The sequence below is a fragment of the Lynx canadensis genome, chromosome B4, assembly GCF_007474595.2.
Source record: "Lynx canadensis isolate LIC74 chromosome B4, mLynCan4.pri.v2, whole genome shotgun sequence".
Taxonomy (NCBI): Eukaryota; Metazoa; Chordata; class Mammalia; order Carnivora; family Felidae; genus Lynx; species Lynx canadensis.
In genome coordinates this window covers 5,362,182-5,390,047 of record NC_044309.1, presented here as the reverse complement: position 1 = coordinate 5,390,047, position 27,866 = coordinate 5,362,182, and the positions used below count along the sequence as shown (strand labels likewise).

Genomic DNA, 27,866 nt, shown 5'->3' with positions numbered 1-27,866 from the left:
TTTAGGAACTTGCAGGTTTTATTAAAATGAATCAAAAAAGAAAGAAAAGGGTAACAATACAACCCCATATCCCAAAACGTTCTAGATATTTTTAGTGCAAGAAATGCTGTCTCACTGAAGCACTTGAGAATTATCATGAAATCCTAGCAAAAAAATGTAATCACCTTAGAAGTGGTAAAAAGAGAAACAACCAGAGAGGCACACAGATTGTGTTTTTTTTTTAAAGGATTTTTATACTATATTTAAAAAACCACAAAATAAAAAAGGGATCAATCAACATATATCTCAGAAGTCCTTCCAAGAGTCTCTGTACCCAGCAGCCACACAGGCTGGCTGTCTGTCGCCCGTTTCTTCTCCGCTCAGCCGGCAGCTCATGTAAGGGCCATCGAAGATAACTCGTGCTGTAGTTCTTAAAATCAAACTTGTTCCGCCAAATCCAAGACCCTGAACTTATCCAAATTGTAGAAACATGCTTTTACCACCCGTCCACCAAAATACCTCCCATTCAGATCAACAACAGCTAAAAGACAAACAGAAAGACAGTCCGTTAATACAGGTATCCTGAGACACCACAAGAACATGTTTTCATTTGAAGGATTAAGATCACAAATTCGTTTTTCTTCTTTACAGCGGGCTATACAACTTACCTTTAATTGCTGATTCAACCCTCTCAAATTCTAAAAATATTCGTACTGCTTCATCATCAGGGGCACCAGGAATCTGGAAAAGAAATGAAAGTATGATAAGTAAAGTTATCAAGAGATACAGTTGTATATAAGTTTTCTTCCTTAACTGATCTTTGTCAGAGTAAGTGTTGCAATTACCATCTTAAATGGAGAAGTCAAGTACCAAGGAAATAAGTATGATTTGTTCATCACCAAAATCCATCCAATGTCTCCTTATGAGAGGCACCTTGGCAAGTGCAGAAAACACACAGCTAACTAAGCCGGGCAGTTGTTGACCCTGAAGAGGTCCTATGCCGGCTGACGCCTACACAAATCATCAAGCAGTCAACAAACACAACGCGACCCAGAAGACCCAACGCGACCCAGCAGTGAGAGCAGAAACAGACGAACAGATCCCTACTCTAAGTGCCTTTCACGTCGGCTAAATTCCTGTCGGACTCTCCGAGCCCCGCATAACATGGCCCCGCTCCACCCGGGGAAGCAGCACCCCCCCCCCCCCCCCCCCCGTTAATTCCCAGCACCGCCAACCAGCCGGTCCACGCTGGAACCTTCTCAAGCTCAGCCCACACTGATGTCGTTCATAAAGCTTGCTCTTATGTTTTGTGATCGAATCCCTTTCTTGACTCCTGTGTTCACAGTGACTACTCCAGAGTCCAGCAACTGAATGTTCTCGATTTTTACACGGGCTTGTTTTGTTGTTTCTTCAACTGAACATATCACTGAGTGGGGAACAGGTTTCCTGTCTCCCAAATGTATGTGGGAGGCACTAAATACACACTTGCCAAATGAATGAAACCAAAGGCATGTCCAACTAACTGAACTATGGAGCATACAGCAATCTATAATCACCAAACTAAACCTCAATCATAAAATGAAACATTTTATTTCTTCACCAAATAAAATTTGAAGCCCTTCTTATCTTTATGGTTAAAATGGTTATAACCAAGTAAAAGAAGTGCACCTAACCAACATCTGTCACCTTCGGGAGTAACAACACGGTATGTTTCTCACTGCACATCTGATCTCTATTTAGAGGCAGAAAATATTTGATGATCTATCAGTTATAACCTGCGTTATAAACATCAAAAAACCCTCTTACTTCAAATATCACACATTTCCCAACTTTGCCATATTTTTCACACTCTTCCTTGGTTTCAGCTTCCAAGTCTTCATCTACCTCTCCCGCACCAACCATGTTCTATAAACAAAAACAAATAAATTCAGGCATCAAGTATAATTTACAAATATATAAATGAGATGAACAAGTAAGTTTCTTTCATGATGGCAAATGTTCTCAACCCCAAATGACACAATGAAAATGTTCACCCTTGTAGTACCCAAAGTTGGTACTTCTTACAAAAATAAAAACATGTATTTATGGTTTTTTTAAACACATTGAATGAAAGCAAATTACGAGCTCATGGCACTTAACAGAGTACAGATGTACACTCTTACTCTGTTTACTCATTTAACTGAAAAATAGTTCTTGGAGCTTATGTCCTACTTTGACTGTTAAGTTGAAAAAGAGTGCTCTACTTGGACAGATGCCCAAGTTAAACATGGCTTACCCACCAATGAGGCAAAAAGAAGTTTTTCAGGTGTGAATAATGAGCATAAGTACATGAATACATTCATGTTGTAAGAATAACAGGAGAAATAAATACAGCTTTTGAGAAATACGAAATGGAAACACATACTCCCACACACATTAAGCTTCAGTCACAAGAGCACCTATACAAGCAGAATACATACATTAAGCTGAACTTCTAACAATTTCAAATATTTTAGAGCAATTGCTCACTGCAGTCTTAAACACTGTATCTAGCAATAAATAAATAAATAATCATGAAAAAGGAATTTAAAACCTCAGTTTTAGATGGAGTCTATCCAGAAGGATCATTTGCAAAAAAATTATTTTTTGCACTCTATCAGTAGGGTTGAAGGTGTGCAAAGATAGATCAGGGTGGATGACACACAAAAATCAAGGTAGGAAAACAGGTTTCTTCAATGCTGCTTCTTACCCGTAGGAGGACCACTTTGGTAGGACACTTAAGTATTTCAGTTAATGGATTGGAATCCGACTTCTTGGATGCGTCTGTAGCAAAACATTTAAGATGTAAGCGTGTTAAAGCACTGAGTCCGAGTTACGATGACTAATTTCAAGAGTACTTCTCGCTATTCATGTCCTCGGAGTCATCTAGGAGCATTTATGCAATCAGTGTCTGAGCAAAAATGCAGCCTTATCTGTGATGAGAATCTCTGTTTCGCTTTGGTCTAAGCTTTTACTGCAATTCCTCCAAGTTTTTGGCTTCCTTATTTACCTGCAACTTTTGTTAGCTCACCTCCTCAGTTCAGGCAGCTGCACAGAGCACTCGGACCACAGCCCTCACAGGTGAGAGGACTGGCCAGGGCAGTGTGGCCAAAGGTCAGCGGCCCGATGGAACAAGCAGTCTGTCAGCCGGCTGACGAGTGCCACACACCCCACCGGTCAGGGCGACTGCGGGGTTGGGCACGGGCCCGTTAGGCCGACTGGCTGCCGGAAAAGGCATCCTCTTTCTTTAGGAAAGGGAGCTAAACTAAGATACTCAAAATGAACTCGATTCTGCTTAAAATGCAAAGATGTTTGCCTCATTCCAATGTGCCCTCAGCACAGAACAGACTGTAATAATCAAATGAAGATAAGACACCGACTAGACATCATCTACCAACAGACTGAAATGACATTAGATCTCACAGAGCAATCAATCTGTAAGAAAATTAGAAATCGCACTTACAATGAAAGAGCAGGAAAAAGAAAAAAAGAGAGAACTCTTTCAGGATGGAAATCACCGATATGATCATTGACATACTGTGTATGACTCAGTCTTTCATGCTCTAAAAACCTAACTATGATTTTAACCAATTTAACAAGGTCTTCGCCTGCTAGAAATAGGCATGAAACCATTTCTTCGAGTATAGTTTATTTTCTGCCAGAATCTCTCTCACCTTTTCTCCCACGGACCTTCCTACCGCTAGTTTTGTTCTGAACAAATAAAGATGAGCCCCCAGGGTCTCCGTCTACACAACACCAAACTGGGATGCAGCACAATCAGAAAGTCTCCTTTCCGGCGAGGACCAGCCCTGTCACACAGGACCACACGCCCGCCGCTCCCACCCTGGAGGCCCCTCTCGTGGAGGAGACCCACCTTTCTCTGTGGCGTCGCCCACAATGATCTTGCCTCCTCGCTTGCTGGTCTTCTCCACCGACAGTGCGGTGCTCAGCCCTTGCTCGTGCTTGCCGAGACCCTGGCCTTCCCGGAAGCCGTACTTCTGCATGATTTTATGTGCTACCGTGCCACTGGGAGGAAGGAAAAGACAAGGATCTCTTGGACTGAGTCACCTGCTATAGCACAAACCGATTTTATATCACAGCTGTCGCCTCCTAAAAAGAGAAAAGTGTACATTCCACATGGCTTCGACGTGGCCACCTGTAACTACCGACAGGCCATTCAGTGGAAGCTGTGAGATGTTCAGGCTGAAAGACACGGAAAAACTAGTGCTGAAATCCTGGACATCCTGAGATTATCTATGAGGTAAGGGAAACACCCGTTTCCTGCGATATTCTCCCAGCATCCCTATTAGAAAACACTACATGTCTCATGTGCTTCAGACTCTGCATTGCTACACAGTTTACGGCCATGGTTTAGTTAAAAGTGTGCCTGTCAAAAAACAAGGATAAATTTCCCACGACGACGATGACCACATTTTTCTAAATAGTACAACGGAGTTTCCAATGAGAGTCCATAAACGAAAGACCTCTTAGAGATCATCCACTCAGCAGATGAGAACATAAAGACTCTGAGGCTCATACTGGCCGACCAGCTTAAGGCTGATGAGGAGCAAAGCAAGACACTGAGTCCAGAAATTCTCCCGTCGGTGTTAATGGTGAAGTCAAACTGGAACCTACAGTTCTCGAGTCCCGGGCCGGAGCTCGCTCTCTCTAGTACTCTGCTTTCACACTGCACTTGGAGGTACCTCGGGGGGTCTCGAGGAGGTCCCCCCAGCGCCCTCTGCTATTCGGGGCTTGCATCACGACACCGTGTGCCAAGTAAGGGCGCACCTACATCGCCCCCCACAAATCCCATCTGAGTGAGCTGCTCGGAGCCGGAGGGAGGAAGGCTGCCGAGCCGTGCCACGCTCTCCCTCCCCCGGGCACAAGGTGAACACCTCATCCGCGCTCAAGGGGGAATTCAGCGAAAAGTCCACTTCTCTCACTAGCAGAATAAATCCCAGTTTCACGCGTGTCCCCCTCCAGCACACGCTCTGGGGCAGCCCGACAGAGCCTCCCACACGAGTGGAGACATGAACCATCTACACTGCCCTGTGCTGAGCCCCGGAGAGGAGACCCCCGTGACCAAAGAGCTGCACTGTAAACTGTATCTGTCTCCAATTTCATAGCCATCGATTAGACCACAGAACATAGCACCAGTCAAGGAGATGGATCCCTCAGTCAGAAACTGAAAAGTCTCACACGGGGCATGAACCGCGGCCTCTCCGCCACCTGCCAGTCACCTCTCCACAGGCTCAGAATCAAAGCGCACGCGCGCAGGTGAGGTCATACGGGGGTGATGACCACCGTCACAGCTGCCGTCCCTTCCAAAACACACGACAAGGCCTTAGTGGAGGGCTGCCTCACGTGACCGTTCCTCACAGGAGACACCGGGCGAACAACATGCCTGCCAAGCCCAGGGTGGGTTAAAAAACAAATCCAGGGGCACCTGGGTGGCTTAGTCAGTTAAGCCTCCGACTTCGACTCAGGTCATGATCTCACAGTTCGTGGGTTTGACTCCTACGTCGGGCTCTGTGCTGACAGCTGGGACCCTGGAGCCTGCTACGGATTCTGTGTCTCCCTCTCTCTCTGCCCCTCCCCCGCTCAGTCTCTCTCTCAGAAATAAACATTAAAAAAAAAAAAAAATCCACGCCCTCCTGAAAGTCAACCTTAAAACTGAATTTTATATGTCAGTAGACAAATTTCTAATTATAGTTAGAATAAATGCTTTAAGCCAAAAGTATAGAACCACAACCTTCAAGCAAATGGTCGTTTTATCAAGAAAAAATTGCAATTCACCCTGTGGACACAGCAGAAGTCAACTCTAACGCACAGGAGCTATTCCGTTTGCAAATGTTCTGAAAACCAATGCAAATAACTATCAGAAGTGTCCCCACCTAGAGAACATGGCGTCCAGTATGGCAATCATCCAAAACCCACATGAAAGGGATTCGTGTGTGGTGTGAGACCCAACGGTGTCGTGCTGGGACGCCCTCCGCAGGACTCCAGCACGGACTCTGAAGAAGGACGCTATGTGACGTCTTCCCCAAACACCCGAGAGCCCTCGTCTTCCACCAAGAGCTGCACCTACTGAAAGCGTGGACGCACTTCACCCTGAGTCTTGTCCTTCCCACACCTGCTGGGACAAGAGCACTTGGAACCGTTACCCCATGTTGGCAAGGAAGGAATTGCCAGGTCCAGTCGGAGATCTGGGTCTGTCTTGTTCCTCGTATACCGGGGGAGGGATAGCAGCTTTGGAAGACTGGGAGCGAGGTCTTGAGTCCTCTTCGTAAGGGAAATCTCGGGGTACTATTGAATAAAAATAAAGCAGGTTTACCAAAATGACACCAAAAAATTCTGAAGTGCACTTACATAGATCAGTTACCTATAAGAAGTAAGAAAAGCCAAATCACTCTCTAGTCGCTACATGACTCTTCAAAATCAGAGGCAGGAAACTATTTTCTAGATTCCAGCTTTGCTCCTTTTGTTTCTACCTCCTCAAATGTCTTTTTTACATCCTACTGAAACATTATTCAGCCTTTAACGTGCTCTTAAATGACAATTTGTGTCTGAAACTTTAAGATTTTCTGTGTGTTCCAGGTAGACCCACTTGAGCTTTCTCTAATTCCCATAGCATTTTGTGTACCTGTCTTAAGGCTCTAATCAGTATTACTACCTCGTTAACCTAGCAAATAATAAATGTCTTTGCGACTTGAGCCTATACATCAGACCAGTGATTTCTTGATCCTAGTTACACGTAAGAACCAACAAGGAAGCTTTGAAAAGATCTAGATGCTTGGGCCCCACTCCCGGAGACTAGTTTCAAGTAGGGCTTATGGTCTGTCAGGTATTTTCACATAAAAGATGTTCAACAATATTTTCTGAATTCTCTTCTTTAAAAAAATAACATAGTGTATTAAAAAGCACTAGGATGACTATATTTTTCTTGGGATGGTTTAGGTCCGGTCCAACCCAGTGGGGAGGAACGTGATCTAGATGCCGTATCAAAGTCCAATTCCAACCCAAATATTCTAGAACAGAGCACCAGGAGCAAAAATAGTGAGTGGGCATGTTTTGGCAATCTAAGTAAATATGCATAACATGTGTAAGGAAACAGAAAATAATTGCAGAAAAATCTAATTAAGGAAGGCACTGCCATCTTGTGGAAGGTCACGAATTTACTGGCCTCTAGACCACAGAGTATGGAAACTATAGACTGAGCTACATGTATTTTAACCTAACCCCAACTATGAAACGTGAAGAGAAAACATAACAAATTACTTAAAAGGAGAGCAAAGCATCTCGCTGCACAGAACGCAAGCCTTGGCCCGGCATGAAAGCCCGAGGCAGGAGCAGAAGGGCGGGCGGAGGAGCCAGAGGACGGGTTTTCAGGCCACTTCCCCTGACACTCCGAATACCCGGCCGACTCAAGCTAAGACTCCCCCGATGGGGCCCGAGGCCAGGATCGGAATAAGAGGGCAAGAAACGGATACGTACACTCTTTGTCCTTCTCTACAAGAGAAGTGGGTGGTGCAATGGCCGCTCCGCCCATACCTGCAAGACACGAACCCACTGGTTAAACGAGGGGAGCACCGCAGACGCCCGGCTTGCGACATGCCACGCGCTGTCCTGCGCTCCTTCTACAGGGGAGGGAAGAAGGACATCTAGGACCAAAAAAATCACCTGGGCGAAACCCAGACAGACAAAATCATCTTTTTCACAGCAGGCAATCGAGAACCCTAAAATGCAGTTAACAAATGAATTTTAAGGTGAAGGACACGGCCCAGAGAACTAGCAGTTACTTACAAAACAGAAACACAGCTCTACCGAGAGTCTGGTGCCACGAGGCATTTTCACACGTTACCTCATTTAGGTTCAACCAACCGCGGAAGGAGGAATCACTGCTTCCACTTGGCAGATGAGAAAAGGGTCAGAGGAGTTAATGGGCAGAGACAGAACACCCAGCTCCCGTGGCGCCGACACTCCCCCACAACGCGGCCCCGTGCCCTCCAGGGTGCCAACCACTGGGGCCAGACACCTACTTGGAAATGTGGGCACTTGGCCATTCCCGCTCCTGTGTCCCGGACAATGACGGACACGACGAACCAAAAACAGACTCCATATGCTCTCCAGCAACCAGAGAGAGAACACGAACGGAAGACATAAGGAATTTTCATTCGCTATAAGCCCTAATAGATGTGTTATAATTTAATTGCCAATGAAATGATCAAAACAGTAAAACGAGAATTAAAAACTGATTACAAAACACGTTGCACCAGCATGTAATGTTTCACAAAAGAAATTCCTCTATGGCTACTGTACATGCATCACAATTAACATGTCTGGGCTACACAAAATACTCCTGGAGAAACACGAACCTGAATAAAACTTTGTCGTTTCTTCTGAAACACCCATTATCTTTTTTTTTTTTTTTTTTTAATCTCATCACCAAGACCTAAGTGATTACTGAGGGATTCTGAAAAAACCAGCTGTGAGTTCAGTATGAAAAATTCAGGGTGATTACTGGAAATCTGTTACTAATCTGGTTAAAACATGAACGTCAATCTGTTAACAGCAGTGTGAAGAGTGGATATGACGCCAGCATTTTCCTAATACTAGATTGTATAGCTCTTGTTAATGTTCAAAAAATAGTGTCCTTAACACAGAAGTACAGCTCCTTATCTGACGGGCAGCCAACGTGTAAGCTGGAAAGATGAGACCGATAAATATTCAACCTATACGCTGATTCTAAACAAGTTTAACGAAAACCAAATATTCGTTACTGAGTCAGGTCATGGATACGGAATGTTTACCACAACTCCTGACGTATAGGGCATACACAGATGTTAACTCTACCCCCACTAGAAAAACAACGCAGTGCCTGACAGTGTTGGGCACGCAGTTACTTGTTTTAAACTGAGGTGTAACTGACACGGGACATCATGGGACTGCCTCGGCACCTGGGCGCTCTGTGAAGTGACCACCACAGTGAGTCTACTTCACATCCATCACACAGTTACACGTGCTTTCTCGTAAGGAGGACTTCAGATCTACTCTCTCAGCAACTCTAAAATATGCAATATAACTTTACTAACTGCAGCTATGTGGCGCATGGCAGCCCCAGGACTTCTTTATAACTGGAAGTCCGTATCTTTTGACCCTTTCATCCATTTCGCTCCCCCCCCAACCACCCATCTGCTCTCTATGAACTTGGATTTTCGTTGTTGCCTAGTAAGCATCCTATAAATACATTTAATTCATATCTGCATTGAAAGATTAAGAATTCTAAATTATTACAGACTTGTTCCTTTCCAACTCCATTAGTGTTTTAAAGTTTGAATTAAACCCTAAAGTAACCTCAGCTGTACACTGGGGAAGACCACGCTTGCCAAACTTCTGGTCATAAAACTGAGTTCATGCACCGGGAAAAATACTGCGGCTTTGTGATAACAGTATTCTCAGGTCTCATGTTAAAGATGACCATATCATAATGGAGGTTTCGGGCAAATGAAGATCTTGGATATGGTGAACAGTGGACCTGTTATATAAGGACTCATTCCCTCCGTGCCTCAGATTCCTCACCTTTAAAATGGGGATAATCGAGCTGCGTGATGTAAAGCAGATAACCTATGAAAAGTGCTTACAAGAGTACCTAGTGTCTGGCAGACAAGTAGAAGATTTAAATTTCTCGCTTAAAAAAAAAAAATCTCAACTTGTCAACCAAACTAATCAACCAAACCAAGGAAATGCCAGCAATCACAACATGACAAAGCACCCTATTCTCTCAAGAATGAACACTACTCATCGAGCGATCACTCAGAATGCAGCGGTAACACAAGTGCAAATCTGCTTGTGAAACCTCAGCCACGGAAGGGGCCTCACAAAGTACCTGGTTCGAATTCTCGTCTCCCTGCTCTCCATATGACACTGAAAGAAACCCATGTCCAGGGAAGCTACGGGACTTCCTCAAATTCATGCATGTTAGTTGCAAACGTTCTGGAAACCAGCGCCTGGACTCTGTCTGGTGCTTCGCAGACGTGCTACAGGTGAGGACGCCGTGTGTATACTGGAGGTGTGGCCCAAGCACCCCATCAACAAATGTCGGGAGGCAACCGAGAAGCTCACAGGAGAACATATGTGAAAACAGGATGCAGGTTAAAACTGTTATGCAAACACGGGTGCTCGGATTCCAGAGAGAAACTTACCCAAATCAACGTCAATTCAACTATCAAACTGAACACGAAAAGCAAACAGAATTTCACCAAGTTTGAAACGGAACATTTCATGACTCACTTCTTTTCCTCCTCTCTCGCTCATAATCTTCGTCTTCATCAGAATCTGGATCTGGTCGCCTCGAAAACCCACTAGCTTCATGTCTGTCCTTACGCCTCCTGTGACAACAAAGGAACCAAATATTCATCACAGATAAACCAATGTATTTTTCAGTTTTTAAAAATATACTTGTCTATTTTGAGAGGGCGCATGTGCATGCACAAGCGGGGTAGGGGCAGGAAGAGAGGGAGAGAGAATCCCAAGCAGCCTCCACGCTGTCAGCACAAAGCCCAGTGTGGGGCCCCATCTCATGAACTGTGAGAACACGACCTGAGCTGAAGTCAAGAAAGGATCTGAGCCACCCAGGCGCCCCCAGACAAACCAGTTTAGAGATATGGAGCCCAAGGATGTCACCTTGACTTGCTGTTGTCTAGAAAATATTCAAATCCTCTCTTCCCCACTGAACTATTAGTTTGGGGGAGGGGAGCACATGTACAAATAACTGCTTCAAGACTAAAGTAGCAAAAGTGAAGTGAGAAAAATCAAAAGATAAATTGAACAAATTTAACAGGCACACGAATACAATAAGCAGGAAGGAAAAAGTTTCCTTGATGTTTACCTCTTTCACTTTTAAAGCATTATCAACATAGATAATACTTTAAGAATTTGGATTCTCTAGAACATACTTTCACTTCATGAAATGATTCAATAAATACTGAGAAAAAGTATATTAATCATATATGACTATTGAACAATCAACATTGAGTATTTTCAAAACAAGAAATACAAAGAGGGGTGCCTGGGTGGCTCAGTCGGTGAAGCATCCAACTTCAGCTCAGGTCACGATCTCACAGTTCATGAGTTCGAGCCCCACGTTGTCGTCTGTGCTGACAGCTCAGAGCCTGGAGCCTGCTTTGGATTCTGTGTCTCCCTCTCTCTGCCTCTCCCCTACTTGCGTGCACACACGTGCGTGCGCGCTCTCTCTCTCTCAAATATAAACATTTAAAAAAAAAAAGAAACACAAATAAATCTTTTACCCATACCTTTACAAAATATAAATAAAAGATGTCATAATTCCATCTGGCTCAAAATTAGTTAAAATTAAGAGTAACATTTTAAGTATTTTATTTTTTAAAGCAAGCTCTACTACCAAAGGTGGGGCTTGAACTCATGACCCCGAGATCAAGAGTCGCAGAATCTACTTACCAAGCCCAGTCACATGCCCCAAACATTTCAAGTATTTTAAATGGTTAAGATCCTAGAACCGTCTTAGCACAGGAAAAAAACTCTATTATTCAACATCAGGCTTTTAAGTTACTTTTCTAACTCACACAAAATGTAGACTTCAAGTTTTCTGCATCTAGACAGGAAATTTTTTCTAGCGTTTGTTCACAACAACTACAGGCATACCTCGCAGATACTGTGGGTTTGGTTCCAGACCACCGCAATAAAGCAAATATTGCAACAAAGGGAACCAAAAGATGTTTTTGGTTTCCCAGTGCATAGAAAAAGTTACGTTCACGCTACATTGTGGCTAGTAAGCATACAACAGCATTATGCCTAAAAAGAAAATGTACATATCTTAATTAAAAATACCTTATTGCTAAAAAATGCTAACCATCCTCTGAGCTTCCAGTGAGTCATAGTCACTGATCACAGATATAATAATGAAGAAGCCTGAAAGCCTGGGAGAATTACCAAGAACACAGAGACATGAGAGCAGATGCTGCGAGAAAAATGGTGTGATGGACTCGCTCGACACAGAGCTGCCACAAAAACCTCTAATCTGTAAAAAAAAAAAAAAAAAAAAAAAAAAAAACAAAAAACACTGCATCTGCCACCGTATGCCTGGACAAATTCTGACAAACAAATGGATTCCTTCTGATGACTGCTCAGACCAACCATGAAAACTAGCACTAGGGTTCATTCATTCGAATCCCAATGAATGTTTCAAATGTAAAATATCCTCGAATCCAAACAAAGCCTTACTTTTCTCTCTCTTCTATTTCTTTTTGTCTTTCCAGCTCCCGCTGTCTCTGCCGTTCTTCTCTTTGGCGCTTTACCACTTTCTCGTAATCATTAGGAAACATAGGATCATATTCATCAGCTAAAGGAATCAAAACTTCTCCTGCAGAAAATCCACTGGGAACAGGATCCTGAGGAAGGTAAAAATGCCAAACTATGCATCATCCTCTTGTCTTAGAATTTCACACGTAGAGTTAAGGTCAAAAAACATGAGCACCAGAGGGGCTTTGCCGACCACCCATCTGCCTCGTTGGTTTTAGTGACGAGGAAACAGGTGCCCAAGGAGGGTTAGTGAGTTGGTGCAGCCGCAGGCCTAGCTGTGTAGCAGCAGAGAAGAGGCTCACCTCTCAGTTTACTACCAACTCCAGAACGACCTATGGTGTTTTCCTGGAATTCCTAGACAAGCTGCGCCGCCTACAATTTCAAGCAATAGATTTGACTGTAATACACAATGAATACTCCTGTTTTAAAACGTCTCTACGAAAACCTGAAAAAAACGATCCGTGGATAACAATCATTCTTGTGGTCAATTAATAAACTTTAGATTCTGTACCATGGAAACATGCTATACTGAGACTTCACAAAAAAGGCAGAAAGCATCCTCTTGGACTTTCTGAAACCCCCTGGAATATGCAACCCTTCCCAGGTAGGCAGCGCGCCAGGAACCGGGTCTGGCACAGGTGGATGGCACGACCCACCACATCATTAGTTCTTTTAAGGTCCGCTAAGACCAGGGTCTGATGGTTAACACTTTGCATTTCTCTTCTGTACGTTTAGAAACTGGGGCTACCCTTTGAGAGAAAAGAGGCAGCCTTAAAGAAATCCGAGAAACAAAAGGCGGCCAGCACACAGCTGACCTGGAGACACGTGAGGACAAACAGGGCTTCACCAGAGGCTGGCGGTCCTGATGTTCTGAGTGCTCTAGCCTCCCTAAGCACCGCACTGTCCTGTTAGCTGTCTGAGCTTAACTCTTCCTTAGTATCTGTAACAATCAGGTGCCTTCACTGGTCTCCAGAGACCCCGAGCAAGCACAGGTGTCTCTGAGGCCCACTCCGCACCTCCTTCAGGAAGTACACTGCCCCACACTAGCAAAGGCAGGACGCTTGTTTGTGAAACATATTTTGTATCCGAACACAAAATTGATGTGATACAGAGACTGTGTGTTCACTATCAATGGATCTGAATCTGACAATCCTGTATTACACCATTCAGTCTGATGTTCTGCATCATAAAACAAACATTTCAGTGCTTCCCTACAACTAAGAATCAGGAAACATTATGATCCATTGGATATAAGAAGTCAGAAAAAACAGGTATAATCAGCTCCCAGGCCTGATCACTGGAAAGTTTACACAAATCTATTTAAGGCAAGGTTCACAAAGGGTAGTTATGACTTGTATTCATATAAAAGACAGTTTAAAAACACAAAGGCATGTGCACAAGACTTCGTCTCAGTTATTATTGAGACCTGAGAGAAACCAACAATCAGCTACTCAACTTATAGAACATTATAACCACAAAGTTTTGGACAGAACAAATTGTCAACAACAAGGTTAATTCTTCGTCGTTTCAAAATCTGAAAGCAAACTTTTCCTGTATAAATCCTGCTAAGTTGAACAAGGAGCCATCATTCTCTAAACGCTGTAAGAATAAAGCAGTCTGTTCCATTTTTAAAAATTAAAATGTTAATACCTTAATGCTGGTGAGGGTGGGAAAAACTAAAACACTCACATACTGTAGGTGACGCTGCAGACTCAATACACAGTAACAGAAGATAATGAACGACTTTATTAGATGTAGCGAGGAAAAATTAGGTGGATAATTTGTGAGCAAAAAATGTTAAATGACTAAGAATCTCCAGAAACACCTCCATGGGGGATACTTTTCCTCCTTGACAGACTATCAGCCCGCAGGACCAACATCAGTTCTTCTGGCCAAGAAATCTCAGAACAAAAGCAAATTAGGGGAGATACCAACCCAAGACAGTTTTGACTGAAACTAAGAGAGGGGATGGGCAGTTGGGACTGTGTCAGCTTGATTTGGGTTCTAACAGGTGTGGGTGTGGGAGGTGGGCAGGAGCCTTGCTACGAAATAGCAATAATCACGTATTCTGTTTATTAACCTCTTTTGGTCATTCTTCCTCAAACAATTTGTGTGCATGGTGCTGTTTAAACTACTGCAGTCATACTACTGGACTGCCATCTGTAGGATAAATGTTAAAGAGCAATTGTAATTTCTTTTTAAGTTTATTTATTGAGAGCGAGCGAGCGAGAGACAGCAAGCAAGAGAGAGAGCAAGCAAACAGGGGAGGAGCAGAAAGAGAGGGAGACAGAGTCCTGAGCAGGCTCCACGCTTAGCATGGAGCCCAACATGGGGCTCAATCCTGTGACCATGAGATCATGACCTGAGCTGAAATCAAGAGACAGATACTCAACTGACTGAGCCACCCAGGCTCCCCAAGAGTGGGTGGAATTTTGACTATAGTTTACGCTGAATTCGTTTACCTTTCGTTTTGTACAATTTGAACTATGACTCTGAATGATCCTTTTTCAGATCTTCCTCATCCTCACTAACCCATTTACAGAGGTGACCATATCTGGTTTTTTTTTTGTTTCTAAGATTATATGAAATCACTGTGATAATCAAAGGGTGGTACATTTAGTCCTTTTCTCTATTTTAATCCACAGTAAGACAATAAGCACTAACATTCCTCATGACAGCAGAAGTTAGAAACAACGCACGCATCCAGCATTACATAAGCTAAATAAACTACAGGACGCCCATCTGAGGAAACACGGGGAAGCCACAGAAATGATCATGTACTCCTACGCTTTCTAACACAGATAGACAGTCACAATATATAACATGAGAAAAGCACGTCAGGAGGCAGAGAATGGAAAGCTATTCTAAAACATAAAGTTTTTAACTTCTGGAGGCTAGGACTGAAGTCACTTGGTTTTTTTCCTGCCTACCTCCGGTTTCTGGTTCTTCTATAATGTACTATCTTTATTTCAGATCATGTTCACAGTTCAGTTGAAAACGACGCGGGCGAGCCTGTAAGGACCCCCAGAGGAGCCTGGGCTCTGAGGATGCGGACAGCAGGGGTCAGGGGGGCGGCTCACCTTCAGGCCAGCCGCCACGTGCGGGGGGGTGTCCACGATCTGCCGGTCGTCTGAAGAGCCACCACGCTTTAGGTCGATCACCGGGGCGAGGACAGTACTCTGTTTTGTTCTCTGGCTCTAAAATCATCGAAAAACAAAAGAAGCGCACGGAAGCTTCAAATGAAAATTCATACTATTTATAACAAAGCTTTTCGGTCTCTGGAACAAACCTTTCAGATAGGAGAAAAACGATCTTAAAACAACAGCCTTTTAATTCAATTATCACTATTACCATATACTTTCTGCAGTCTTTTTTTCAAAAAACACAAATTCCATTTTCATAAAAGGTTTACGGTAAACTTGGTCTCTTATCTAAATCTGCACGTGAATTAATAGATGCAAAAAGCTCCACTGACCACAGGAGGGCAAATGTGTAACAGCATATCACACTCATGCCTCGTGTGACTCTCTCACAAGGAAAAGGTATGCTTTTATAGCCTGAGCAAAAGGAACTGTGGATTAGGGGCTTTTCCCTCCCAGTAGAACCTAAATCCTGCCTCTTTTATTATAAACCCATAGAAAAAAATTAAAAATTTTTTTAATGTTTATTTATTTTCAGTAGACAGAACACAAGCAGGAGAGGAGAAGAGAGAGAGGGAGACACAGAATCCGAGGCAGGCACCAGGCTCTGAGCTGTCAGCACAGAGCCCAATGCGGAGCTTGATCCCACAGGCCATGAGATCATGAGCTGAGCCGAAGTCGGACGCTCAACCAACTGAGTCTTGCTCAACCGAGTCACGCAGGCGCCCGGACAGAAAAAAAATTTTTAAAAGAGAACAATACTCACTCATGTATCATCAACCACTGTTACTATGTTACCTTATTTTCTTTACTGTACACCTGTCTTTTGTGCTCAACCATCTGAAAGGAAGTTGGAGCTCCGCGACATTTCCCCTTAATCTCCTAAAATTATGGACATTCTCTTACACGAGCACAGTACTAACACCACACCGAAAAAAATCAACAATCCCCCGTATCATTGCCTATCCAATTCACATCCAGATTTTCCAAGCTGTCCCCTAAAATAACTTTTAAATAGGTGATTTTAGGAGTGCGTGGGTGGCTTAGTCAATTGAGCATCGAACTCATTTTTTTTAACGTTTATTTATTTTTGAGAGAGAGAGGGAGCGGGAGAGGGGCACAGAGGATCTGAAGCAGGCTCCATGCCGACAGGAGAGAGCCTGAAGTGGGGCTCAAACTAACAAACAGGGAGATCATGACCTGAGCCAAAGTCGGACAACTTAACCAACTGAACCACCCAGGCGCCCCAAGCATCCAAGCATCCGAGTCTTGATTTCAATTCAGGTCATGATCCCAAGGTTGTGGTATCGAGCCCCGAGTAGGGCTCTCAGCTGAGCATGGAGCCTGCTTGAGATTCTCTCTCCCCCACTCACATGCTCTCTCGCCCTCCTCCTCTGTCCCTCTCCCCTGCTCGCTCGCTCGCTCTCTAATAAATAAAGAGCTGATTTTATCCTGAATCAGGATCAGACCTGGTTCAGAATAAATTTTTAATCTCTCAATTTAGAACAGACTCCGTTCCCTGCTGTCGTCATCATCACAAGCAGCAGTGTCTTCGTCTCCTCCTCTTTTTCCCGACACTCTGGTCAAATGCTGCACATTCTGGACGCGTCTGAGAGCTTCCTGGTGCTCCACACTTCTCTCTGCCCTGTAGCTCCTGACAGCGGAACACTTCACAGGTGAGGGGATGTGCCTCCCTGGCACCCGCCCTGCAGGCTGTCAGTGGTGATAACATCACATGGCCATGGCGGTGACCATCTGGTCCTGTGGTCACAAAGGTTTAATGCCCCCTTGGCAACTGAAAAGTGTTCTATGTTTTCAGTGTTATTACCACAAAAGGCTCAAAAGAAACCACCATCTCTCTTGAATTTAACGGTGCTTATCATCTTAAGCAAACAAATCTGATCGAATCATTAAATACACAATGCACTACGTGAATACCAAAGTTCAAAGGGCAACGGGGGAGATGACCAGAATCCTCTCTTTCCATTATTGTTTCCATTCAATGTGTGGTTTTCAAGTGGATTTATTTCATCTGTGGAGACACAGATGAAACCCCAGCCCCATCTTTCAGTTGTAGGTAACACCCTTAAAGATTTGGTTAGGCCAACCTAGTGCTGAGGAATTAATTAGTGAATTAAACCTAAGAGAAGTGAGTGAAGTGGTATCTTCACTTTCCTTCAAGAGCAACATACTACTAACTGTACACAGCAATCTCAAAAGATACTAGAAAGTTAGCAGAAACGATTCCACAGGCTACCGTTTATTTTGACCTCTCTTTTGAAAATCTTCCTGAAATCTCAGATTTCCTAGTACCTGAAATTACTGTATTGGAGAAGTAAAAACCTGATAAGCAGAAATTAAACAGACTGAGGCAGACAAGAGGATTTCCAAGAGTCTAGACTTCATCTCACTCTTTACTTTTAATGTGAGTAAAGTAAGGGTACAGAAAAATCAGTATGTGATGAATAAATTTCCTAATATATTTATTTTTTAATTTTTTAAATGTTTTTTATTTATTTTTGAGAGAGAGACAGAATGTGAGTGGGGGAAGGGCAGAGAGAGGGAGACACAGACTCTGAAGCAGGCTCCAGGCTCCGAGCTGTCAGCACAGAGCCCGATGTGGGGCTTGAACTCACAAACCATGAGATCACGACCTGAGCTGAAATCGGACACCCAACCGACTGAGCCACCCAAGCGCCCCCCCACCCCCCTTTTTAATGTTTGTTTTTTTTTTAATTTATTTTTGAGACAGAGAGAGACAGAGCATGAGCAGGGGAGGGGCCGAGAGACAGGGAGACACAGAATCCAGGCTTCGAGCTGATGGCACAGAGCCCGATGTGGGGCTCAAACTCATGAACTGTGAGATCATGACCTGAGCTGAAGTCGGTCGCTGAACTGACTGAGCCACCCGGGCGCCCCTATATATTTATTTTTTTAAAGGATCTATTTTCTCAATAGTATTTTATATAAGCCAATTTTTAACCTGTAGTGTATAAATATGCACTGACTGGAAACAGAAAGTGACCCTGAAGTTACCCAGGGCAGGAAGAAACAAATTAGCTAGGATTTTTAAAATTTGGCTAAAAGTAATCCACAAAGCTGACACTATTACACTGGTAATTAAAGAATTAGCCCAGTTTTTAATCTGTATATTTTGACTTCTGCTCTTCTATTTTGTTACCTCTCACTGCCTAAGATTGTCCGCTAATTATGTCCATTTGAAGTCTAATTGAATTTATGTTTTGAAGTATGAGACCGCTCCTTAGAGCCAGAGCCATTGTACAAAAGGGACTATGAGGCCCTCAAGAATAATGCGTGAAACAGTTGTAGCACTGGAAAATAAAATCTTATTTCTAGATCTTATGTGCAAAGCAAAAGTCGTATGAAACTCAGAGAGATTTAAAAACTTAACCAATTTAAAAAAATTTAAAGGAAAAACAAGACTTGTTTTGCTAATCTTCCTTTCTTGTGGGATGAAAGCTTGTTTTAAAAAACAAAATTCTGTCTCTCTAAAAACACTGGTATAAAGGGGCACCTGGGTGGCTCACTCAGTTAAGCGTGCGACTTCGGCTCAGGTCATGATCTCATGGTTCATGAGTTCAAGCCCCACGTTGGGCTCTGTGCTGACTGCTCAGAGCCTGGAGCCTGCTTCGGATTCTCTGTCTCCCTCTTTCTGCCCCTCATCCACTCTTGCTCTGTCTCTCTCTCAAAACTAAATAAACATTAAAGAAAATATATTGGCATAAAAATTTTAATCTGGTTATGATGAATCTGAAAAAGACAAAAACCCTGATCGATAGAACTGACAAAACAAATTAAGATTTTCAGACCATATTGCTTTACCTGTGGGTATCCTAATCCTAAACACCTTTTTACAATGCTGAGCAATCAAATGTAAGCACTTCCAATATAACTACCTATTGAATAGGCAGTAAAAGAAAAATAATTCCAACTTTAAAATAACATTTATTATGTAAAATTTCAAACACAAAATGAAAGAAAACAAACAGGAACGAGTCCCTAAATGTCTAGGACAAGTTTCAACGGCTATGAGCTCGTGGGCAATTGTTTCGTGTGTGTCCATACCTCCCCTTCCCCATAATGGATTATTTTAAAGCAAATTCCTTAAACTCAAACATTTTATTGGTAAGTATTTCAATAGATCTCTAAGGCAGGTTTTCTTAACTTCTTCTGTCATTACTGCTTCCCCCTCAAGGCACCTTTTAATACATTTTTTCCTGCCCATACAATTTTCACCCCACAGGTATACTGGGTTTCTGTACTTTATGTGCATCTGTGCTCTGCACATAAAAAGAGCAAACTTTTTGTGCATTACGGCCATATTCGCCCATTTGGGGGACAGAACTTTCACTGGGTGATACACTCTACAATGCAAGGCCCCTTAGAACAATAAGCAAACCATTATACCATTCTAATTGCTAAACAACATTTTAGATCAAATATTCATTCAGTGGACAAGTATGGTCTTAATGTCTTATGTGGTGTTCAATTTCAAAGATGTCGCCAGTGCCCAACATGCACACGATGTGAACAAAACCAAGTGCCCCAAGACCACACATGCCTGACACATTCAGAACCAATGTGAGCCCTCAGGGGCGCCTGGGTGGCTCAGTCAGTTGAGCGTCTGACTTCGGCTCAGGTCTTGATCTCACGGTTCGTGGGTTCGAGCCCCGAGTCGGGCTCAGTGCCGACAGCTCAAAGCCTGGAGCCTGCTTCGGATTCTGTGTCTCCCTCTCTCTCTGCCCCTCCCCCACTTGTGCTCTGTCTCTCTGTCTCTCAAAAATGAATAAACATTAAAAAAATTTTAACTAAATCAACGTGAGCCCTCACTAACGCACACAAATTATTAGTTCCTGCAGAGCCTCGTCCTCTAAGTGCTGCTTCCAAACCACCTACCACAAACAGCAGGAGAGCCACCTAAAAATGCAGACTCCCGGGCCCCTGCTCAGGAAGTCTGAAAAACCAGTGTCGTTGCTGGAAAGGGAGGCTCCTGCTTTTCTTCACTCCAATTTCCCGCGAGTCCGGGGAAGCACAATGACTCTGAACTCCTCTCTCTCTGCACCCAGGGCCTCTCCCCCTACAAACCTGATAAGAAGGTAGAAGAACAAACTAAAACCAAATTGTGTCAATCCTAAGGAGCCCCTGCTTTGCACACTTCTGCGCTCACACGGGGCTTATCTCACCTTGGCTTGTGTGAGGGCCGCCTTCTTCACCTGAAGCTGGGACTGCAGAAGTTTGAAGTTTTTGGACCAGCCTTCTGTTTTTGAATCACTGGTCTCTACTCCCAGGTCATCATACAGGGACATCTTTCCAGTTTAATGCTGAAAGGCAAGGGGTATGGGGTTGAAAGAATGCAAACTCCAGTAAAGATCTCACATCTTTTCATGTTAAAATAACTCAGTATCACAGAAGTTTAGAAGTAAAAGGTACTCGAGGAGATGGTCTAGTCCAGGAACCCTGAGCAAAAGAAGCCACGATGACCGATACCACCAATCAGCGTCCTGATACGCAAAAGGATAGCCACGTATTATTTTACAAATAAATTTGCAGAATTAATTTTCCCACTTACAAGATCATGTGGTCAAGTAATTCTTGAGTGAAATCATTCTGTTCTATTGTACTTAGTGATTATTAGTAATTACATATTGTCAACTATATGTATCCGATTTTTTTTTTTTAATTTTTTTTTTTCAACGTTTATTTATTTTTGGGACAGAGAGAGACAGAGCATGAACGGGGGAGGGGCAGAGAGAGAGGGAGACACAGAATCGGAAACAGGCTCCAGGCTCTGAGCCATCAGCCCAGAGCCCGACGCGGGGCTCGAACTCCCGGACCGCGAGATCGTGACCTGGCTGAAGTCGGACGCTCAACCGACTGCGCCACCCAGGCGCCCCTTTTTTTAATTTTTTTTTTCAACGTTTATTTATATATGTATCCGATTTTTAAAAATTCTTTGTCTCAACAACAAAAAGTACAAACTTTACAACAGTGCATTACCAGGTTGATTTAGCACTATTAGCTACCTTTGATGGAGAAGAAATCTAAACATATGCCTAGAAATAAGGAAAAAAAAAGAACAGAAATGATCTCGCAGAAGCTGTATTTTCACAAACTATGACTGAATGTTGAAGAGTCGAGTTAGTTTAAATTTGTAATCTCTAATAACACTGATCGCAAAGAGAAAATCAATAATCCACATGTAAATGGTCAATACATAATATCCTTGCAGAATGGAGGAATACAAAATAACAACAAAAACAAGCAGCATTTCACACATATTAAGTCTTACCAAGCCAGGGTGGTATTAAATGCAGTTATCTGCTGTTCAAGCCTAACCTGGTACAGACCTGGGACTTTGGGAGATAAATCCGCCCAAGGTCAAGGTGAGAAGACCCACTCCAAACCTAGTCACGTGAACACAGCCCTTGCCACTAAATCCCTACGGCCACCTTTAAATTTAAATACAACCTCAACGTTCTGGGTGAAACCACAACACAGCCCACTTCTCAAAATAAGAAATCAATCTCTTTCTCACAAAGGGAAAGAGAAAAAAAAATTGACTGAAATCCCCAAACTGCAAATAAATAGCACAGGTATTTTCTGATTTATGGGCACGTTCCAAAAATCTGTCAGTTCCCAGGTCCAGACAGCATTTTGCCATAGAAACCGTGTTAAACAAATCCCTGTTTCGCCTGTGTCTGTCTCTCAGGAAGGGAAGGCAATACAGACGAGAAGGAAAATATTTAGTTTTCCCCCCGGTTATGTCTGACTCAGGGCAAAACCTCTCTGGTCTACGCTTACGTCTCCTCGCTTCTACGGCTGGGACTCTAAGACCCTGCCACCGCAAGCTGCTGGCTGTCCTCGGTTCCACTCTGCATGCGGTGGGGACCGACAGGATCCCCCCAGAGGAGCTGCTCTGGGGCTGGGCGGAGCTGCTCTCAGCCTGGAAGTCAGTGCCCACTCAACTGATGCTGCTGTTCAGTCTCTTCTAGTCCTTAATATTCGAGCCCTCAGCTCCCATAAAAGCTCTCAGGTTTGATTTCTGAATGAAAGGCCCCCAAGGTAGTACAGAAGCAGGGAGAATAAAAGCAGAGCCCAGGGTACCGGTGCCTGACTTGCTCTAATGAATCACCCAAAAATGGAGGAATGCTAGCACGTTCTCCTGGGTAAGGCTTCTGTGACAACTCACCAGCTCGGCTGATAGTGCGAACAAAGAGTTTCCTAGACAGCATATCCGACAGGGAAACGAATGCGCACTGCCTGCAGTGCCAGACAAAGTGAACGTTTAATTCAGGAACTTGGCAACCCCTTGTCGCGTTGAGCTTGAGTCACTGAGGCGATAAAGGAGAAGTAAGGAACCCACCCCGCCGCCCCCGGCGTCCACTTCAATCCACACTGTCGGGAAACGCCGTGAAAACCCAGACCCAGCCTGCCCCGCTCACCGCACTAGCCGCAGACTGAGCTCCCGCCTGACCCACAGCTGAACAGAAGTCAGGCCGACAGCACAGTGAGTACCGTTTGCAAACCGCACCCAAGCCACCCTTTCTGAAATCTCTGGCCAACGACGACGGCCCCAGAAGGAACACTGAGGCACCCAGATCAGAGGCTTTTGTGCACTTCCCTCACAGCCTAGTGGTATTCAAAACAATCGTTCTTATCTAAATACATAAACTTTACAGCTAATCCGAAAAACTCAGAGCAACAGCAAAGAGAAACAACGCCGCATGTCCAGCTTAGTCCCGTGGTTCTCAAACTACTTCCAAACGACCAGGCATCTTTCATGGCGCCTGGCTGACCTGTCTGGGCTCTCTTCCTTCAACCAGACACCAGACGGAAGCCTCGTTAAACCAGGGTTCGTTTGTTTTACCTTTCTTTATTCTCATAAAGGCAAGGGAAGACTAACACATTCTGGGAAACAAACAGACACAATGAAGCTTTCTAGGAAATTGTAAACAAAGATCAACAAAATTTGCTTGCAACCCAAACTCCACTTCTCCCAGTAACTCCTCCTAAGAAACTTAACAACCTCATCAAAAATAGTATTTACGTGAGGGACCTGGGTGGCTCAGTTGATTAAGCATCCGACTTCGGCTCAGGCCATGATCTCGCGGTTTGTGAGTTCGAGCCCCACGTCGGGCTCTGTGCTGACAGCTCAGAGCCTGGAGCTGCTTCGGATGCTGTGTCTCCCTCTCTCTGCCCCTCCCCGCTTGCACTCTGTCTCTCTCTCTCTCTCAAAAATAAATAAAGATTAGAAAAAAGATAGTATTTACGAATATATTTGTGCCAATGGAAACAGGTTAACCAGATGCCCACTGAACTACAAGGGAAAAGATCAGCTTATCCATTTTTGCATCTCCAATTTCTGGCACAGGGTAGGAATTTAACAAATAAACACTTGCTGAGATATTCCTAATTAAAGAAAGTCTGCTTAGCCACATGCATCAACACTGAAACTGCACAATGCCACAGGTTCCACCAGGAAGCGAAAGGCAGGCAAAAGGTTCTGGAGACAGACACTCGTGACGGTTGTACGCGTGTGTACCTACCGACACGGTACTGCGCCCTTAAAAACGGTCACAACCCTAAGCTCTGTGTTACGTACACTCACCACAATTAAAAGCAAACAGAAGTCTAGGTAACAGGGCGGGAGGGAGCAGCCCTGGGAAAGTGAGGATGAGGTACCAGGCTGCCGTCTAATTAACTCTAGGACATCTCCCTACCAGGAAGAGTAAACTCTAACAGAAGTATTTCCCCAAATTTGGGGGTTAAAAAAAGTCAAACAGTATAGAAGATCTCTTCTTCCAACCGAGTGCTTCCATCCAAGAATCCAGTATTTAACAACGATTTCGGGGCTGAATTAATGAGGTCCTGTGGGACCATGCTTCCTCTGATCCCTTTCCAAACTGAAGATGGCCTGCGGACCACTCCATCTGATGTGCCTCACTCTGTAAGCTTCAAAAATGACATTTAAACTTCCTCGTATCTGTTCTCAAAACCTTCGCAAACACACTTTAAAGACGAGAAGCTGACGTCATCTTGGCAGCACCTGCTAGTTTTCTGTAACACACAGCGTACGGATCGCACCCAGAAGAGCTCCTTTGCTTTTCTCACTGGGACGGAACTTCAACTTCACAGAACTGGATTCATCGCAGCAACGACACACTCATTACCCATCCACACACCACACACGTATGGCCCGCTTGTCGTTACTGTAACACTACAAGCACCAGCGAATTTACCCCGTAGAACGAGAGTCAGAATCTGGACGAGAAACCACATTCGACCCGGAAGGTCCCCCCATCCCATCCAAGTGATGTCCCCAGCCCAGGGGCGGGCAGGACCCTGAACCCCATTCCCATCAATCCCTCACCACCTCCTTTTATGCAACACGATTTGCGTAAGTTTACGGCACTTACTCCTTAAAAGGTGTGCACATCATTTCAGCCGTTGTAAGCACTCCTACCGTAACATACCACAGCTGATTCCTTCACCCTCCCACTGCCATCACTGAAGAGGTAACCGGCATTGACTGGACTCCGCCAGGACCTGAACTTAACCTAACACGGCTGAGATGTTCCTCGGACGACAGAACACATTTACCGTATGAAGCCTCCTGCCACGTAGTAAAAACTAGTGCTTTCTAACATCTGGGTACGCTTTAAGCCAGGGTCAAATACAGGCACAAACACATCACTTTTAGAACTTCTTTAAAATACCTGCTATCTCTTTTTTACCGCAACACCACACTCTGATCGCCACGCTTTCCTACACGCTCCGTTTTTCTTCCTTGAGAACAAACACGGTAAACGTGGTTCTGCCATAAGAACGGTGACTTTTTAAAATCCTACCCAAGCTGGCAAAGTATTTTTTACATGTACCACTAGTACAGAAAGAACGTGGAAGGAGGCTGCTCAGTAGCAGCCCACCTAACTCCTCTCTCCAGTGCATCTCTGAAGCCTTTAGTGACAGCTACCCCCACACAAAACCACCCACCCCCAATTTGTTTCCCCGAACACACTCACGTCGGAGCAACTTGTACATGTTACGCTGCCTCCTGGCTGACACTCCTGTCTCTTCCTCTTTTACACGCCCCTTAAAGGCGGAAGGTCTGTTTTCGTCTTCATCTTTGTATCTCCAGCTGAGCACCACGCTTTGAACGCTGTAAGCACTTCACAAATACCCTCTAAATGTCTTAAGCATGAAGCGAACGGGTGGAAAACGGCAGTGCCCCTACTTGAATCACATGGTGAGACAAGATCTGCAGACCTGCCTTTTAAGGCCACGTCTTACAGTAAGTGGTGCTGGACAGAACTAAGGTGAATTTTAAATCGTCGCCATCGCAACGGGAGGAACACTACCACCACCACACAACTAACCACGAGGCAAGGTCTGAGTTCTGAGCCCCTAAAGCAGCAGCATGGCAAGAGGCTTTCTTCTTTTCAATCATTAGATAGATACTCAGCTATCACACAGCAAAGCTGAAGCCTGAACAAGACAGGAAGTACATACAGGCAGAAGGAAAAAGAGGGGAACAGAGGAGGGGCCGGGCACGTTGACGTCCACCAAAATGACCGGAAATAAGTACTAAGAGGCATCTGCCTCGTATAAAATTAACAGAGCCTTTTTGAAGAATTAAAACACTTTTTTCAGCCCCCCCCCCCCCCCCGTCACATCCAGTCTTAGGCTGGGGTGGACTGCAACAGAGTCCCCGAGCGTCATCTACAATTTGCGTGTCTGGCCCAACAGCCTTCACTGTTTACTATTACAAAAGACTTGAGGGATCACTAGCCCCTGGATCATCTGTTCCCTGAGGGTAGTTTTAAACCAGGTAAAAAGAAACCCGCTTTATACGGTTACATTTGGGAACACAGCGACAGTTCTCCCCAAACTCTTATTTCCCATGGAGGTGGCCCTTAGTCATCACAGAACTCCACAACCAGCATGGCTTTTCGCCGATGACACTTCTATTACGCCTCGTTCTTTCTCGTCCACCTCACAACCCACTTGCTCTAAGCCGCGCTGTATGCAGCACGTTTCTTAGCAAAATTCTAAAACACACCCTCTGCTTAAGTTACTAATTCACTACTCCCTATGCCCTAAATATCCCCAATACAGTCAAAACAGCTGTGGTCTTTATGACCTAGAAATGGGGAAACTGAGCTGCACTCTACAAACTCCACCTGTTGCCAGGAGACACAGTCCTCATCCGAGTACACGCAGAGCTTTGCCCTTATCCAGAACACTCTATTTTCGATCCATATGCTTGCCTCTACAAGAAGTACCTTCCACGCCTCTCCGTTACCGACTTCTCAGAGAACGTTCTCCATCTCGCCTGACTACCCACTCCTCCAAACTCTACCTTACCTGCAATTTCCAGAACGCACTATGCGGCTTCACCTGTGCTACCTGGTACACTTACTTCCTCTGCAGGAACCTTTCCCCGACCTTGCGCATCGAACACAACACCCCCAAGGCTCCGTTATAAGCCTCGTTCCCTCTCGTCCCCACTCCAGTCCCCTGGATCAACCCAGGCTTGGGTTTTGAGGCTCGTTCCCCTGGAGACCAAACTCCCTGCGAGGAGGGGCCGACTCTCATCTATCTTGCACCTGCTGTTCAGGACGCATGGTCTGGGCACGGAGAAACGCTCAAAGACAACGCTTGGTGACCGCACATTGGAGCTGAAATCCCGCTTCTCAAGCACGAGGACCGAGGGGATGCCGAAGCCAGGTCTTCCATCGGTGGCTAGGTGCACCGCGGCCTTTGAGAAGCGTCAGCATCCGGAGCTGCCCGTTCTGCGGCCGGGGAAGGAAGCGGCTTCCCTCCTCTCCGCTGCCCGAGGCCCTGGAGGGGCCAAGGGTGCTGGGCCACAGGTGACACAAGCCTGGCCACTAGGGTCTAGGGACCGAGCAACTTTTTCAAAACGCGGAAAAAACCCACAACGTCCGCGGGTCCCAGGGACGGAAGGGCACGGACGGGAAAGGGGAGAACAGGAAGACAGGAGGAGCTCGAGGGCCCGGTGCCCCGAGGCAAATAAAGGAAAGCGGCGGCGGGCGCGAGGGCAAACTCGGCGGGTCGCCCGCCGCCGGGGCCGGGGGCCCGCCGGGACGCCGGCCGCTCGGAGGGCCGCTCTGGGACCTCTCGTCCCCTCGCGGCGCGGCCTACAGCCGCGGCCTCGCGTGCGGCGCCGCCCGGGGAGGCGCTCCGGCCCCGGCTCCCCGCCAGGCCGCGCGCCCCGACGCCGCCTCGGGCGCCACTTACCCGGCCTGCCCGGCCGACTCTCCCCATGGGCCGCGGCGGCGCACGGGGGCCGGGGCGCCGCGGAGAGGGCGGGCAGGGCGCACTCGGCGTAAGCCCGCGACGGCCGGACCCGAA

The 27,866-nt window shown here is 45.2% G+C and overlaps 1 protein-coding gene across 2 annotated transcripts; it reads right to left on the bottom strand.

Moving 5' to 3' along the window:
- On the bottom strand, positions 1-27,866 carry RBM17 (RNA binding motif protein 17). Of its 2 annotated transcripts, XM_030321326.1 has the most exons (12): positions 27,753-27,864; positions 20,678-20,815; positions 15,414-15,530; positions 12,256-12,422; positions 10,288-10,385; positions 7,492-7,548; positions 6,162-6,303; positions 3,872-4,023; positions 2,708-2,781; positions 1,786-1,884; positions 648-720; positions 1-520 (listed from the first exon to the last, which is right to left on the bottom strand). In XM_030321326.1, the coding sequence occupies exons 2-12, from the start codon at positions 20,798-20,800 to the stop codon at positions 417-419; spliced, it is 1,206 nt and encodes a 401-aa protein (XP_030177186.1). In that variant the 5' UTR covers positions 20,801-20,815; positions 27,753-27,864; the 3' UTR covers positions 1-416. The 2 variants fall into 2 exon arrangements, with proteins under 2 accessions (XP_030177186.1, XP_030177188.1); XM_030321328.1 differs by lacking the exon at positions 7,492-7,548 and having other exon boundaries at positions 27,753-27,866.

Excerpts from the sequence above, each read along its gene's own strand:
- RBM17 (XM_030321326.1), bottom strand. The coding sequence starts at position 20,800 with ATGTCCCTGTATGATGACCTGGGAGTAGAGACCAGTGATTCAAAAACA. Across the intron at positions 2,782-3,871 it reads GGGCGACGCCACAGAGAAAG|ACGCATCCAAGAAGTCGGAT; the intron begins GTGGGTCTCCTC and ends GTTTTGCTACAG. Across the intron at positions 521-647 it reads GGTTGAATCAGCAATTAAAG|CTGTTGTTGATCTGAATGGG; the intron begins GTAAGTTGTATA and ends TTTGTCTTTTAG.